At 37.1% G+C, this 18165-nt stretch overlaps 1 protein-coding gene across 1 annotated transcript; it reads right to left on the bottom strand.

The window, feature by feature from the left end:
• Window positions 1-1045: 1045 nt before the first annotated feature.
• Window positions 1046-9624, bottom strand: FGB (fibrinogen beta chain). Its single transcript, XM_002745359.7, has 8 exons — window positions 9503-9624; window positions 6416-6607; window positions 5748-5931; window positions 4612-4839; window positions 3932-4045; window positions 3127-3252; window positions 2331-2616; window positions 1046-1712 (listed from the first exon to the last, which is right to left on the bottom strand). The coding sequence occupies exons 1-8, from the start codon at window positions 9614-9616 to the stop codon at window positions 1481-1483; spliced, it is 1476 nt and encodes a 491-aa protein (XP_002745405.1). The 5' UTR covers window positions 9617-9624; the 3' UTR covers window positions 1046-1480.
• Window positions 9625-18165: the final 8541 nt, after the last annotated feature.

Genomic DNA, 18165 nt, shown 5'->3' on the forward strand with positions numbered 1-18165 from the left:
CCCACCACCACTGGACCACAAATGTATTTAAGTTCTAAATAAACCATATGACCCATTCACTGGTTCCAGGTCTCTTCTAGGACATGGAGTCATACCTGTTGAAATCAATAGGGCTCAGCATGACACATGTGAAGAATTATTTTTTTTGTATATCAATTATATCTTAATAAAGCTGTTGAATTTTTCAAAGGGCCTGACCTGTCCTGGAATAGTGAAAAACTTATCGTGACAAAAATGTAGGTTATAGTGAAGGGAACAGGAGATGGTACTGGGACCATTCTTACCTCCAACTAAAAAATTAAAATTTAGGAAATTTGGATATAGATAGCAAGGAGTTAATGTTAAGCAGAAAAGTAACTTGAAGAGAATTTTCTATTAAATGTGATGGCAAAGGAGTAGGTGAGTACAGGCTCCAGTGGGACAGAACTTGTGACAGAGAAGTCAGGTCAAAAGTCAAAGTTGAATTTGATGAGAAATTAAAGAGAGTAGTAGCATTTCCAAGATACAAATTAATGAGCTTTGCTTACAGGAAAAGATTAAGAGGAGAAGCTTAAGAACAATAAGTACTATAAAAAATGGGTGGCAATGATGATTCATTAGGGGTGGAGGACCTAGGGTCATGTGGTTGCCCAGGGGCAGCTGGAGTGAAGTGTTGAGATGATATGCCCATTTCATAGGGAGAAGTAGAAAGAACAGAAAACTCACTTTTACTTTAGTTCTGGTATAACTACGTAAAAAGAAAAAGCCTAATTGAGGACAAGAATAGACCTCATTTCTATGGGCAACAGGCACATTCTGCTCCCTATTTTATTATTTCCCTTAGAAAACACTTGATGAAGACTTGATCCAGACTGTCCTCTTGGAATCTCTGATCCTGAAGTCTATTTAAGTGGTTGAGTGGGGCTTTTTCCATGATGTAGAGTCATATATTAAAGCTGCAAATGTTCAAGACTGGTTTATTAGATTTTTGAGGTTATCAACGCTTTGAGGTTAGGCATAGCCTAACTCATTGGATGTGTGGATCACAAAACAAGGAAACATTAACTTATTGCAACAGAGTCTGGTTTAATTAATAAATCTTTTTGGAAGTTTTCTTTGACAGATCTTACATAAATAAATATGGTTTTAAAAGTGGACTTTTCAACATCAGTTTTTCCTTTCCCTCATGGTTTTCCTACAACAAGGATAAAACATCCCTCTTCTGCATTTGAAACTTCTCACAGTCAACTAGAATTGAAATTATGAACACCAAATCTGTCAAGACTATACTTTCAGTTACTTCTCGGTGAGGAGAAATGAAGAATACAAAAGAAAATCATGTGCTATTTTTAATGTAATTTATCCTATACTTTTTCCAAAAAGTAGCACTCACAACTGCTTGAGAATTTTAAAGGAATATAATGTATGAAAGAAAATTCCAATAACATAATGTATAAAAATGTTGTTACACAGAGAAGAGTAAAAATCTACATTTTGGAGACTATTGTTTTGGGAAGAAGGGCCTGATCTTCATACTCATCTTCTTCATTGAGTACCATGACCCCTTCCAATTCATCCATACTACACCATCATCTGTGCCATGCTTTGTCATGTCCCGGGTGTACGTTCCACCCCAGTAGTATCTGCCATTTGGATTGGCTGCATGACATCTATTATACCACCATCCACCACCATCTTCTTTAGAACACTGTTTTCTGGAATCTGTTGTTACCCTGAAAGGAAATGTGTTTGGCATTATTAGAAACAGAACTACAATGGTGAAGTTACATTTTGCAGATTATCCATAGAAGAGTGCTACACTCATATGCACAGTACTCTTTCCTTTGGGTGCTATACACAGAGTCACAGTAATACACCAAAGACCTCCCGTGCCCTATAGCAAGAAAGAGAGAAAACTGAGTCTATGTGGCCAATCCCTGTAGAGACTGCACTGGTTACTTTATACCGGAATAATAGTTTTTACATCCCTTAGTATCAGAGAACCCCAGAAATGAAAATGAAAATTTTCACGTACATATTAAAATATAGAGATATAGGTATTTATCTAAATGTCATTAATCAGAAAATAACTGTGCTCAAATTCTAGTTCTATCTCTGGGTAGTTGTGTGACATTGGACAAGTCACTTAATCTCTCTAAACCTCATCTGTAAAACGAGAATAATAATGTCTACCTTATGGTTGAAATGCTTTAGAGTGATGCGTAAAGAGCTTAGCATAGTGGCTCACAGTAAGTGCCCAGGAAATGATAGCTATTAAAAATATTATTAATAATTCTGAGTAATAATATTAGTGGGTCTTTTGAAGCAGGAGCAAAGAGTGCCACACATACCAGCCATCATTGTCTCTGTCATATGTGCTGAAGAACATGCCGTTGTGAATGGTCATGGTCCTGTTTTCTCCTGTCAACTGAGACGCTCCATCCATGAGGGCATTGCCCGCTGTTCCTCTGTATTTGTTCACTGACATCTGGTATTTGTTGGCCTCATTCTGTATTGTGAATCCTCCATATTCAGCCTTTACTTTGTCTCCTTTCCAGTCCTCCATTTCAATCAAAAGTTCTGTGGATCCCATCTTGGTAAGCTGGCTAATTTTATCATTTCCAAGCCAATACTCACCTAAAAGGAAAACAAAATGAAATCTCACCAAAAATAAAATTTTGGGAAACTGAAAACTGCCTTTGTTTTTTTATCTTTAGCTTCCACATTTTTGTCAGGAAACTCTTTGTAACTGCCTAAAACAGGCTTCCAACACCGTATGCTTTTTTTTTTTTTTTTTTTTAGATGGAGTCTCACTCTGTGGCCACAATGGAGTGCCATGGCACAATCTCAGCTCACTGCAACCTCCACCTCCCAGGTTCAAGCGATTCTCCTGCCTCAGCATCCTGTGTAGCTGAAACTACAGGCACGTGCCACCACACCCAAGTAATTTTTGTATTTTTAGTGGAGACGGGTTTCACCATGTTGGCCAGGATGGTCTCGATCTCTTGACCTGGTGATCTGCCCACCTCGGCCTTCCAAAGTGCTGGGATTACAGGCGTGAGCCACCGCGACTAGCCATATGTTTTTTAATGAACAAAAAATCCCATTTAAAATAGAATGATTTTATTTTGTATGCCTGTTTGTTACCTGGTAGGCCACAGTAATTCTTCCCATCTGCATTGGTTGCAATATTTCCAAATCCCTGTTTATATGGATCCCATTTCCTGCCAAAGTCAACACTACCATCTTGACGGTTCTGAATCACAGTCCATCCTTTGGTTGACAGAAACAAAAAGAGCATATTAACCAACAGCAAATCATGTCACTTTCAGAAGAATATCTGAATCCCCTGTCCATTCCATTCATTTTATATTCACCTATATTTGTGCTCTAAAATAGATACAGCAAGGAAATAAATATGAGAGGAAAACTTGTAAAATCTTTGAAAACTTCAAGTGCTGTATCTTACCCCAAAGTATGAATTATAGACATTTCATAACTTTTTAAATATCAAGTTGAATTCCAAATCAAATAACTCATTGTCAGCTTTGTTAGATTTTAGAGTTAAGCCTTGTTTCCTGACTTTCTATTTTTTTTTTTTTTAATTATTTTTTGAGACAGGATCTCAGTATCTTCCATTGACCAGGCTTTAGTGCAGTAGCATGATCAAGCTTCCAGCTTGTGGACTCAGGTGATCCTCCCACCTCAACCTACTGGATAGCTGGGACTACAGGCACATACCACCAACCCAGATAATATGTTTGTATTTTTTGTAGAGTCAGGGTCTCATTACGTTGCCCAGGCTAGTTTCAAACTCCTGGGCTCAAGTGATCAGCCCACCTTGGCTTCCCAAAGTGCTGAAATTACAGGCATTACCCACCACACCTGGCTTTGCTTCCTGGCATTTTGTGGTATCCAAACAATTACAGGTCAACAACTGTCCAAAACTTACCTCCACCTTCTGTGTTCATATCACAGTATACTCTGTATGGCTTGACGGAACTGTCAGGTTGAATGAGATACATTTCAGATGTTTCACCTCCTTTCCTGATAATTTCCTCACATTCTGCAAAAGTAAGACAATATTAATGGTCAGGGCCTTACAACATAGTTACTTTGTCATTAGTCACAAATTCTATAAGATAACATTACATAGTTTATTAAGGAATGTTTTATTATAAACCTTTGAGAATAATTAACAAATATTAGATTTTCATTTTACTTTAGTAAATCAAATGCAGTTTTGAGGACGTTTATCTGCCGAGAGTCTGAAAAAGCTCTTCTCCACCTTTTGCGTCTGAAATATCCACAAGCTTCCAGAACACACAAGATAGAGAAACCTCTACATCTATCTGTGATCCTGCCATCTGTTGAAGCCAGCACACACGTGCACACATCAGCCACCCGTGTGACTACCACCATCAATATCCTGTGCTCTGACCTGCTCATCAAAACCAGCAAACGCATCAGGCTGGGTCAAAACACAACTGGCTAAGGATAGCCTTGTGATGTACCATAACGTTATTATGATCTGTTGAGAAAATCTGCTCTTTTTTTTTTTTTTTGGTTCTCCTATTTTTGGAGTGTGAGTTCTTCTGGAACTCTCTGAAAATATGTTTATTAACCAGTTACCTTTGCCAGACACCACAGGAATGTTGCAACTGACAGTGCATGGGGTGCGACAATATTCCATTTGAGCTGAGACATCAGATTCTAATTTTTGTATTTTGCTTCTCAGGTTTTCCAGGATTGAACGAAGTACACGAAGGTTAGTTGGGATATTACTATTCACAGTCTCATCTATATAGAATTGGTGCTTTTCCAGTTCTGAAGAGTACTCATTTACTACATTTTCATTATCTGGAAAAATGAAATTACATAGAAATAGCACTTTTGCCTCATGAAACTAACATCTTTATACAATTTTGATTTTCTGAGAATAATAAACACTGAGCTATCACCAAGCAGTTATGATATATACTCATATTTAGGGGAATGATTTGATCCATGGCATGTACAAATTAACATATAGCCTAACTACCATATCAGTAATTTACCATAGGAATAAGCTAAAGATTATGCCTGGTATTAAATTCAAAATGTTTATTTCCTTGGTAAGGGAAAAGAGGAGAAAGCAGTATTTGGACCTTCCATCTGAAAAGTTCAACATCTTATAGAGTGTATATGCTTGATTTATTTATCCATGTCACATAAGCATAGCAGAACCTTCAAATTTATAAGATGTCATGATTCCTTTGAGTTCTTTGAAAAATTTCCAAATGTGGGTATGCTACTCACTGAGAGCTTGTGCCAGGCTCATGTGCTAGCTGATTCCTGACCGCCAAGCCAACAGCACTCAACACTCCAATCTCAAGATTCACAGGTTAGGTGTCATTCATTAACCACAGTATAACTGAATATATTATGGGTAACTCTCTCATTCAAAACCTCAAATGTTAAAACTATAAATGCTAGGATTTTTTTTCCACTCTGTGAATATTATCCTCTGAGTCGCAAGTTTCTTGTATGCTAAAAATAAGGAGTCATAGTGGAATTTTCATAGAAAATCATACTTACTGATGCCAGACTGGGAATAAGAGCTGAATAGTGCTTATCTGGCAAGATGCAGCGGAAGGTGCCCGAAAGCAGTATGAATGCTGTTTAACTAACCCAGAAATGTTAATCTTCTCACAACCATGCATTCTTGTGGCAGTCAACAGTTACAATTTTATAGCTGAGAATAAAATGGAGAGCCCAAGGATATCTACCTTTTACTTGCTTCTGCCTCTTTTGCCACATATCTTTTAGCAAATGCATGTACTGAAAGGTAGAAGAGGAGGTCTGGGAAACAGCTTCCATATTGTTATTTAACTCATCAACGCTATTTCTGATTGGTTTTTCCTGTTGTAGCAAAGCGTCTTGCAAATGACATCCTGTAGGACACAACACCCCCTAAAAACAAAGAAAATAGCAGGCATTAATTAGATGAAGGATTTGGGTCATGGACATTTGTTAAAATAGCACATAGGAAAATTCAGGGATATGATTAGTCAACATAAAAACGTATTATTTGATTTTCTGTAACATCAGAAATTCAAAAGTCATCATCATACTCTTATGGAGATTTACAATATTCCTTACCCCAGAAGAATTGGGCTATGAAAATTTTACCAATTGAACAAAGGCAGTGGGCAAAATACAAAAGGAAAGGTAGCACCCACATTTCCTAATTTGTAATTTTGGGCCCAAACCAAAGAAAACAAGAAAGGAAGCCTAAACCAGAGGCCCAATATGTTTATGTTTTGAATTTCATTTACAAAATAAACAAAATAACAATTATGGGAATGCAGGTCAGTGAAACATTAGGGGACCACCACGATTACAGGCTTTCTCTGCGTGAGAGAACCACCACTGCAAGAAACATCAGTGCACCCACCAGGTCTGGGTCAGCGTGAATACAGCCTCCAGCATCAGGGGCTTTTCTCTCTACTTTCTTTAGGGAGGCATCTGCTTTGGCTGGGCGAGCCCGATAACCACCCCCACTGATGGGCGGTGGGGCCGGCCTCAGGCTGGGAGCCTCTTCTCTCTTCTTGTCACGGGGTCGATGACCACGGGCACCCAAGATGCCCTACAGGAACCAGGAAGAAATAAAATGCAGAGTGTTATAGAAGATTTGGAATGTAACTATTCTAACAACCTTATTTTATAATTTAGGTTATCACAAGCTTGATGATTTGCTTAAGAAACATCAACTGGCTGGTTGGTGATGGTGAATCCGTAGATTGCTTACTGTTCAGTAACAGTAGAAAGACCAACTGCACAAAAAGCTTTGATGCAGTGTAGTTTTTAAAGAGAAGCCTTAGGACAAAGCTATATCAGATTATGAATAGTAATGACCTCATATTCCTACAACATACACTGGAACACACAAAATTGTAGGGAATCTATACTGTCAAGAGGAATGAATATTCGCAAGCCACTTGAATTATTAGATTCCTATGATTATTGTTAATCATTTCCCTACTTTCAATTTTTGTGAATTGTTGATTAGACTCCTATACAAACATATTTAAGAGACATTAAAGACTTATCAAAAAATTTATTTGTTAGACAATATCTGACCCTCATAAGATACTCTGAGCTAGGCTGCTTGTAAGTCTTGATATTACCTCTTACTAGCTATGGAACCTTGGGCAAGTTGCTTTATCTGTGCTCCAGTTTCCTCAAACGTAAAATAAGCAAAATAATAGTTTGTATTTGCCTTATAAAGTTACTGTAAGGATTAAATAACTTATTGTGTATGGTAGCCTGAGAACAGTACTTGGCAATAATCAGTGTTCTTCATTATTATTATTATTATTTTGAGACGGAGTTTTTTTGCTCTTGTTACCCAGGCTGGAGTGCAATGGCGCGATCTCGGCTCACCGCAACCTCCGACTCCTGGGTTCAGGCAATTCTCCTGCCTCAGGCTCCTGAGTAGCTGGGATTACAGGCACGCGCCACCATACCCAGCTAATTTTTTGTATTTTAAGTAGAGACGGGGTTTCACCATGTTGACCAGGATGGTCTCGATCTTTTGACCTCGTGATCCACCCGCCTTGGCCTCCCAAAGTTCTGGGATTACAGGTGGGAGCCACTGTGCCTGGCTCATTATTATTTTTATTAAAATCACATGTAACAAGCACTACAGTTTGAGTGACCTCTCCACTGCTAATTTCACTTTTAGTCTAATCTTTATCAACAAAATTGCTCGTTAAACCATTCTCTTGAAATTTCCTACATGATTTCTTTATCAAACACCATGATTTTCTTATATTTAAAATAATTCTCAAGGCTTGTGTATTATAATTAAAATTACTTGCTAATTTAAAAATATTATATTAAATGGTAATAAAGCAGAAACTACCCATTGCAATAGGAAAGTTTTGGTTTGGATTAACTACAGTCTTTTTTTTTGGTCAGTAGTTACATCCTTTGGAGCTTAATTACAAATTAACAAATGACATGATTTGGAACAATGGAGCAATAACTGAACTCTCTTACAATTTTGTGAGTCTAAAAATCATCAGATAAACTCTATTTGGAACTGTATTGTCATTTATTCATTAGGTTATAATATTATTTAACATTTAGTAGGATGGTGCTAGGATTCCAGATTTTCCTGTTTAACCAGTTGACTATATACATCCTTAATACGTAAAGATTTGGAGGATATAGGCATATTTCACATTGAAGGCATGGTCCTAGTCAGAGCTTATCCTCTCTAAAACAAATTTTAAGAAATGTGATTCATTTATTTATTACAAATAAAATTATAACAAGGGAAAATTATTATTATTTTTTTATTTCAGAGTGCCACTGGAGAGGTAGCATGGATGGTCTGGCTTTACTAGAGATAAAGGAAATTTTTAAAAATATTTTGAAAAATTATATACTTAAAGAAAAACACTTATAAAAAGTATGAAGGGCACTTGTGGAATAATCAAAATCCATTCTGGAGCCTAAACTACGAAACTATCGCTGAGGACTAGTTGGTAGAGTACTTTAGAAAAATTTAGTCTTACACATTCTTTACATTTTTTTACCTAATATGATTAACCAGACTCAACCAGATTAACCATATCTTTTTACACATACAACCAGATTAACCATATATTCTTACAGGTAGAGTCTGATAATTAGAACATTTAAGTTCCCTTGAAACTCAACAATGACCCAAAATGAATCACTTCCTCTAAATATTATTGTGTATTCTTATTTCTAGTTTAATAATACTTTGCTATATGTAAGAAATTTGGTCATGATACATTTGATGATAAAATTTAAATTTCTTACATATTCATTGTCCTAAATGCATTTTTGCATTTTTAGTAACTGCAAATCAGTATCATTAAGTCATCAAAAATAATAGTTGAGGACAAACTGTTCTACAGATAAACTAGACTGAACCGTGTTTCATAACATGTCCTTAATAATAAAAATACACACTATCTCTAATTTAAATTTTTCATCTGAAAAAAGAAGTATTTCATTTTCTATTATTATACTTGACATATTTTGCTTTTAAGCTTAAAGTTTTTATAAATGGGAATCTCAGTAACAATATATTACCCTCCTTCACCAAAGAACAATCTACCTACCACCAGTGTTTTTTTGTTTTAAAATACTGCTCTTTTATTATTTATAGTCTGAGATTTTCAGATCTTGTTCTCTTAATTATAATCCTGTATTGCTAGATGTAAATGAAAATCACAGTACCCAGGATAGCAAGTGAGAAAAACACAGCTTACATTAGCTAAGCCATCTTCATCTTGAGAAAATAAGGTGATAAACCAGAAAACAAGAAATTACTTTTTTACATAAGAAATACTATGAAACATTCTTTAAATACAATAAGTCAGAGGTTAGTAATTCAGTTTCATAACTATAAGCAATGCTAATTTCATTTAAATAACTATTCATATGATATTACATCTTAATTAATAATATTAGTAATAATATAATAATGCTTAAAAAAATTCACCTCCGTATTGTCGTTGCCACCTTGGGACTTAACTAGAACAACACACAATAGTAGCAATAATAGATGTTTCATGGTTTTAAATCTGTGGAAGCTCCAAGAAACCTTCCTTTGCATGTAGACTTAACTGAAAGATCTTCAATCCTATATATATCTGAGTCCTCTGCTAGGAATGACTTCAGAAATGGTTACCTTCTCTTAGTTAATATTTAATTTTTGGTTCACTTGTTGGCTGAACCATATTATCACTTAAGCAACATCTTCCCAGCAAAACTTATTTACTTGTCATACAACTAGTATTCTCTGTTAGTCTAGTTTAGAAACATTAAATTTCTTCAATTCATTTAATTGGACAAAATGATGGGAAGTTAGGGAATTCCTAAAAGAGATGTGTATCTTATTTCTGGTAAATTAATGTGAGAACTGCACAAGCTCATAAAGAATATGTGAGAAAAAAAATCTAAGCACAGTAAATTTGACCTACTCACGAGACAACCACTAAAATCATGACTCATTAATGATATACCATAAATGCTTATGTTTTGAGACAATCATGTAATTCTATTTCAAAAGGGGCCATTAAAATCAAGAATGAAGTTATATAATAATGTGTTTGTCTTTTCTTTCAGAAATTAATCAAAATAACAAATTCATATCCTATTCTGTGAAAGACAACAGAAAGCCTCTTTTTTTTTTTGCTCTGAACAGCTTTTATATCTTGTCCTTAATTCACATAAGGTAAAATGTTTAACAAATTCTAAACATTATTAAGATCCCAAATTATAGATTTCTGAATCAAAATTCTGATAATGATTAAATACATGTTTAGCATTCTATTTTATTATTATGTAGTTTAGATTATATTATTTATAAAAACAATATTATTTTAACATTGGGGAAGTCTTCATACATCTGTTTCAATTAGTGTGCTTACAGAGCAAATGAGGCCCATTTTCCTTAATTTCTCATAAACCACCAAATCCATCTCTCATCTGTTCACTTCTTTGTTGCAATCAGGATTAATAACTTCACAAGATTCAATAGGAACACTAGTCATTAATCCAAATCCCAGTTAGTGCATTGATTCAAAGCATTTTTTGTCCTTTTGTATTGAAAGTGAGACATTCTCGGCTCACTGCAACCTCTGTCTCCTGGGTTCAAGCAATTCTCCTGCCTCAGCCTCCCAAGTAGCTGGGACTACAGGCATGCGCCACCATGCCCAGCTAATTTTTGTATTTTTAGTAGAGACGGGGTTTTACCATATTGACCAGGATGGTCTCGATCTCTTGACTCTGTGCCACCCGTCTGGGCCTCCCAAAGTGCTGTGATTATAGGCATGAAACCACGCCCGGCTGAGAGTGAAACATTCTCATTAAATTTATAAATTATTTTATTAAAAAGATAGCAACTTATCAGGGTTTGGATCAGCAGGTTATTTAAACAATGCTTTGAAACAGAGTCCTGGAACCAACCCAAATGCCCATGAATGATAGATCGATTAAAGAAAATGTGGCACATATACACTATGGAATATTATGCAGCCATAAAAAGTATAAGTTTATGTCCTTTGCAGGGACAGGGATGAAGCTGGAAACCATCATTCTCAGCAAACGAACACAGGAACAGAAAACCAAACACCACTCAGAAGTGGGAATTGAACCATGAGAACATATGGGCACAGGAAGGGGAACACCACACTCTGGGCCTGTCAGAGGATCGGGGGCAAGGGGAGAAACAGGAGAAACACCCAATGTAGGTGACGGGCTGATGGGGCAGCAAACCACCATGGCACATGTATCCCAGAACTTAAAGTATAATTTAATAAAAATGTATTAGAAGATTTTACTGTTCAATAAAAAATATTAAATTATTATGTTTCAAAAAAAAAAAAAGAACGGTGTGAGACCTACTACATTTCTTTCTTCTGTAGGTAGCAGAGACTGCATCCCCAAATTATTTTATCTCAGATTCATAGAAACAAATTCTTATCCTAGTAGCATAGGTTGTCCTCCCAAATTCTTTTAACTTAGCTTAATAGAGATAAAGTACTCAGTTCAAATTAAGAAAAATATTCACTTGAGTCTTTCCAAATTTGTGTTCCATTTAGTAGCACTGAGTAAGTATTATATTTTAAGATTTTTTCTTTAGTTTTAATGTTTCTTAGGATAGATGATCTGACAGAAAAGGCAAATATGTATGTGAATATTGATCAAAATATTTTCAGTAATATTTCTCATGAAAATATAACTGATAACAAAGTTTATTTTAGTAATCTGGACAGGATTTTATTTTAGTGATGTACAGATTCTTTCTGATTTAAAAAGAATTATCTGTTAAGAAAACTATAACAATTTTTTTTTTGAGGTAACATATTAGTACATTTTCAATGACTGATACTTGATCAACTAACAATAGAATAATCATTTAACTTTCAAAGTCTGTAAATTTGTAAAGGTTTTTTCTAGTGTACAATAGAGGCTTGTTCAAAACTAAAGTGAAAGTTCCTTTACTTTCCTACTTTGTTCTACTCTGACTGGCATTCTTTCCACGGTTAGAAGGAGGATGAAAGAAAATTAGCATGCATGCACCGTAACAGCACAGATTTAACATTCATCTTACAAATAGTTCTTGTATCTCACAAGAACATTCAATTTACAGAGTCTCCTCAGAGACAGGTAGTGTGGTAGGGACTGGGAATGCATTTGTGAGCAAGATAGACATAGGAGGCTTTCAAGACATAATTATAGGGTGAATGAATGAACTAGCCATCATTGGTACATGTCTCTGATGCTAAACTATGGTAATCATTTATTGTATTTAATTCTTGAAACCACTAAGTTCTACAGATGATGAGACAGGTTCAGAGAGTTTAAATAAGCTACCCTGCAGTGTATAGGTAGTAGGGGCTGATATGAGGACTTGATATGTCTGTCTGACTCTACAGTCCGTACTCTGTGCCCATTACACCATATTGGCCAACAGGATATAAACACAATAAGAATTTACTGGTACCTTCTTTTTGTTTGTTTGTTCCTTCAGAGTTTTTTGGCCAGCCCATCCTCTTGGGACTATAACATATCAGGCTGACACACTCACTCTTAGCCCTTATTTTCACTTATATTTTTACTCTCACATGTCGGTATAGGTATTCGTGTCTATATATCTTTTTTTCTGTAGAGTTATGTACAGTTATAGTAACACTTTAAATTGCCTAATATTGCAAAGTAGATGATCATGTTTTCAGGGAAGAAATATATTTGCAGAGACACCACTTTCTAAGATGCTTAATTTTTTAGAATGTTGATGCCATTGGTGGAGGGGAAAGGGAGGACTATTTGTTCCGTGATTTTGAGGTCAATAGTGCAGTGTTCTTCATATTAGCTGATGTCGTTACATAAGTCAAGGGCAGTAAATCAGTGACAGAGAAAACAGAGATAATCTGTCTGGCCCAGCAGCTCTCTGGCTCGAAGGGCAAAGCCTTGCTGGTACCAATTATCAATATACTTGTTGATACTTTTACAACTCAATTTGGGCCCAGTCTCTATAGCACAAGGCAGTTTGGGTTCAACAAGTATTTACAGAGCATCTACTTTCTGTCAGGTAACATGCTAGGGGGAAGGGGATACTTTGGTGAAGCTGTAAGTCTAGAAGGAAAGACAGAAAATTAAAACTAGTTACAATAACTTGTACTGAGCCAAAGATGAGGGGAGGTGAGGCTTTGGGACCGGTAACTTGAGAACCTACTTCCTTTGTGGGAAAGGAACTTAAAAGGAAGAGGGCTTTTAGACTTGAAACATGGTTTGAATGACTGTACAGTTTATATAATGCACCTGACACATAAGAGGTATTTAATGAATATTGGTTGAGCAAATGTATGAATGTATAAATGAGTGAATGACTAAAAGGAATACTGGCTCTTGTCTAAATAGGCATGGGTTTTGAGGTAGTGTAATAAGTTGTTAGTCTCTGTAATGTATTTTTGTGTATGTGTGCTACCTTCAACAACAGTTTGAGAGCCACTGTCCAGAGGAAAATTAACACTGAAGAGTTGGAGGCCAGGCCAGACCAGAGCTCTTGGGGCAAGCCTGAGACCAGTGCAGTGGTGACACCTGCAATTTGTTAGTTATCTTCTCTGGGAAAGCATATGGTGGGGAAGGAATAGGAGATGATGCCATCTCTTGCAGAATGTCTCCCTCTACTGGCGTAGATGTCAGTTTCCTTTTCTTATGGGAGCTGACAGAGGATACAAGATAGGACATTTTCTCCTCCAAACAGATGGAGATCACAAGAACTGGGAAAAGATAGAGATGCTCTTCTGCTTTTGTCACATTAGGACCTACAACCATGAATGGTAAAATAAACACCTCTGGGAGTGCTGCTCCCTTCTCCTGGAATGACCCCTAAAATGGAGGGGTGAAGCTCCAGTGGTCCTGTCAGTCCAACAACACCCTGACCCTCTAACCACAGGTGACCAAGCAAGGGGCAGACAGACCCCTTACTCAAGCTAAACCTACCAGATTGTCTCTCCCAATTTGATATTTGCTGGAGGAGAAGGAGGAGGAGGAGGAGGAGGAGAAGGAGGAGGAGGAGGAGGGGAAGGAGGAGGAGGAGGAGGAGGAGGAGAAGGAGGAGGAGGAGGAGGAGGAGGACGAGGAAGAGGAGGGCGGCAGAAAATTGGGTCAGTTGGCCTGATGTTATATTTATGGTAGCATTTTAGAGATAAAGCCTACCAACTGCAGCAACAGAAGTAACCAAAACTTCCAAATGTAATAATTTGATTCTTCACAGACAAATCTGTTAGACACCTGATGTCCTTTCTATAGTACTCATTTTATCTTTCATTAACTTCGACTGAGATGATTTTTGGCATTTGTTGAGAAAATTGAGATCAAATTTTTAGGAATCAAACTGGCTGTCTTATTTTTAAGCATAAATTTCATGTTAGAAAGAGAAGCTTTATTTTCAAATAATGTAATCGATCACTAAAAGTTTTCATATATGAGATATATGGACTAGGAGCGGTGACTCACAACTGTAATTCTGGAACTTCAGGAGGCCAAGGCTGGTGGATTGCTTGGGCCCAGAAGTTTGAGACCAGCCTGGGCAACATGGTGAAACCCTATCTCTACAAAAAATACAAAAATTATCTGGACATGGTGGCACACACCTGTAGTCTCAGCCACTCAGGCTACTCAGGAGGTTGAGAGGTGGGAGGATTGCTTGGGCCTGGGAAGTTAAGGCTGCAGTGGGCTTCAGATTGCACCACTATACACCAGCCTGGGTGAAAGAGCAAGACTCTCTCTCTCTCTCTCTGTCTCTCTCTATATATATTTGTATTTTTTTGTAGAGATAGGATTTCACCATGTTGCCCAGGCTGGTCTCAAACTCCTAGGCTCAACTGATCTGCTAGCCTTGGCCTCCCAAAGTACTGGAATTACAGCTGTGAGCCACCGTGCCCAGTTCGTATACTTAATATATGAAAACTTTTAGTGATTGATTGCATTATTTGAACGTAAAGCTTCTCTTTCCAACATGCAATTTATGCTTAAAAATAAGACAGCCAGTCTGATAGTATTAGCAGTGAAACTCTAGAGAAAATGGGAACTTTAATTTTGGTGCATGTCAATAACATGCATTTCAAAAATTTCAAAAATCTTTCACAATTTACTAACTATTAAGTATTTCTTGAATTAGATGTACAATTTTTTTCTGTGAAATGTGCACAGGATTGGACAAAGGTTTAATGAAATTTTCATAAAAAGAGTTACAATTTGATGGGAAAGCATGAGTGCTATAGATAAAAATGGGGGAAAAATATATGTGTATATATTTAAAAAGGAAACACAAACATGTATTCGAAAAAAATATTGAATCTAGACATAAATAAAAGAAAACCAGAAAGGCTGGCTTCTAGAAAAGTGGGTACAATGTTAGGGAACAGGGAGACCTGGACAGAGAAATATCCATCCTCTTCACATAATAAAGGGTTAAGGACAAACTAAGAAAAAGAAGCAGGTTGAAGGAGGAGGGACAAAGTATGCTATTCTGTCCAGGATCTCCCTTCAGTCCTTTGTAATTTGTTCAATATTTCAATCTACTTTGCTGACATGGTTTGCCATGTCCCCAACCAAATCTCACCTTGAATTCTAGTTCCTGTAATTCTCATGTGTTGTGGGATGGACTCGGTGGGAGGTAATTGAACCATGAGTGCAGTTACCTTCATGCTCTTCTTGTGATAGTGAGTTCTCATGAGATTGAATGGTTTTATAAGGGGATTTTGCTATTTTGTTCTGCACTTCTTCCTGCCACCATGTTAAGAAGAACGTGTTTGCTTCTCCTTTTGCCATGATTGTAAGTTCCTTGAGGCCTTCCCAGGTCTGCGGAACTGTGAGTCAATTAAATTTCTTCCCTTTATAAATTACCCAGTCTCAGGTATGTATTTATTAGCAGTGTGAGAACAGACTACCGTATTTGCTAACTAATATCTTGTGTACTAGGTTTCTTTGTGGGGAGAATTGAGACCCACTTTAGGTTTAGATTAGGATGAAAATAGAAGCTCCCTGTGTAGGAGAGTTGACCTCTGACTTCTAGGTTACATTTATGCAACTTTCTCCCCTTTTTTAACAAATGAGATAATTGTTGTCATATAACTAACACTTATGAATCAAGTAATTCTGTGCCAGTCACTGTTACTTGTACATTAAACTTAATTCTTACAATAACTATGAGTTAGAGTAGTACTATTATTCCCATTTTACAAATGGGAGAATTGAAGCACAAAAAGAAGAAAGTTGCCCAATGTGATACTGCCAATAACTTGCAGAGGAGTGCAATTACGGCATTCTGACTCTATTCCCTTACCTGCTGTGATGGATAGTTTCTTCCTGTTATGCACAAAGATATTTGTTCTCTTGTATTGATTTCCTACTTTAGCAAAATGAACACCTGTGTATGTAGATCTTTGCATCCTTCTATGAAGATTATATATAATACATACACACATTCATGAAGACATACAGATACACACACACACAAAAACACACATACATACATACCAAGGACATTTTTAGAAAGTGAATCTATTGTAACAAAAGGTATGCAAACAATTTTGGGGCCGGGAGTGGTGGCTCACACCTGTAATTTCAGCACTTTGGGAGGCCAAAGCAGGAAGAGTATTTAAGCCCAGGAGTTTGAGACCAGCCTAGGCAACATAGTGAGACCCCCCCCATCTCTACAAAAAAAAAAAAAAATCCAAAAATTAGCCAGGCAGCTATTTGAGAGGCTGAGGTAGGAGGATCTGCCTGACTCTAGGAGGTTGTCCACTGCATTCCAGCCTGGGCAACAGAGTAAGACCCTATCTCAAAAAAAAATTGTTGGTTTATTGCTAAACTGCCTATAAAAACAATTCCCTCGATTTATGCTCTCATCAATACTTAGGTTGTCCCTCATCCTTGCCAACACTGGTTCTTATCAAATTTTAATTTTTTTGCCAACCTATTAGGTGAAATATGTTACCTTGTTATTGTGATTACATTTTCTTTCATCATGAGCACACGGAGAATCCTTCATAATTTGTATATCAGCCACAATGTCAATGGTCTTTCTGTGAACTGCCTGTCCATGTGCCTTGTCTATTGAGTCGTTCATTTTTTCTGTTGATTCATGAGAGCTCTTTTCATATTGAGAAAATTAGCCCTGTGGGTAACACACACATTGCATGTATTTCCCAATTTTTCATTTGTCTTTTGACTTTGTTTATGATATACGCAGACTTTGGCCTCATTTTCACTGAGTGGAATTCCAACAGCAGCATCTTCTGGGCTGACATGTTTGAACAAGGCAGCAGCTGGAATGCCTAATGCCTCTTTGAGTTCCTTCCCCAGCTGCCAGGCATTCAAAGTATCACACAAGTTTTTAAATCCAGGGGCGTCATTTAGAATTCTGATGGGAAGCTTCAACTTCAGTGTGTATAGCTGCACAGGAGTCTGATGAGGGATCATTTCATACTGCAAGGGCATATGAGATATTTCTTTACTGTACTTTTCCTGAAGTAATCTGAAATTGCCTCATCATACTTTGCCATATAAGTAATTGTAAACACCTTCAAGGCTAACCAGTGTCTACTCTCCAAGAAGGTGTCCTTACTCTCGGAGCTCTGCCTCTCTGTGGACACTGCCTCATAGTCCTCTGACACACCACTGTCACTGGATTGTGGTTTTTTGGTGGCATCTCTCAGTAAAGTTACTTGACCAGTATCAATTTGCCCAACAGCCTCTCAACTGTTATGCTTGGAGAAGCCCTGTCTTCAGAAAGGGATAGAGATTACAGGCAACAGTCAGGTCTGGCCATGTCAGCATTACCTTTTGGAATATTATGAGCCAGGATTCCAGCATGGAATTCAGGATGCAAAGTTTTCACATCATTTCAGGAAATCCTGTCAGCTTAGAGACCTGACTGCCAGACCAGCATCCCTGAGAGCTTTTGCAGTCCGTCCAGAAACAGCAGTAGTGGGGCCACAGGACTAGGGAGGAGGGAGGCCCCTGATTAATGTTTTTATGTCTCTTAATTTTTCTTATCTAGGTCTTGCACATTTTAAAGTTTATTGTGATTTTAAATAAAAATCCCCTTCCCTGCTATATTTTTAACTGCGTAAAGGAAAACTATTG

The sequence above is a fragment of the Callithrix jacchus genome, chromosome 3 (genome assembly GCF_049354715.1).
Source record: "Callithrix jacchus isolate 240 chromosome 3, calJac240_pri, whole genome shotgun sequence".
Lineage (NCBI taxonomy): Eukaryota > Metazoa > Chordata > Mammalia > Primates > Cebidae > Callithrix > Callithrix jacchus.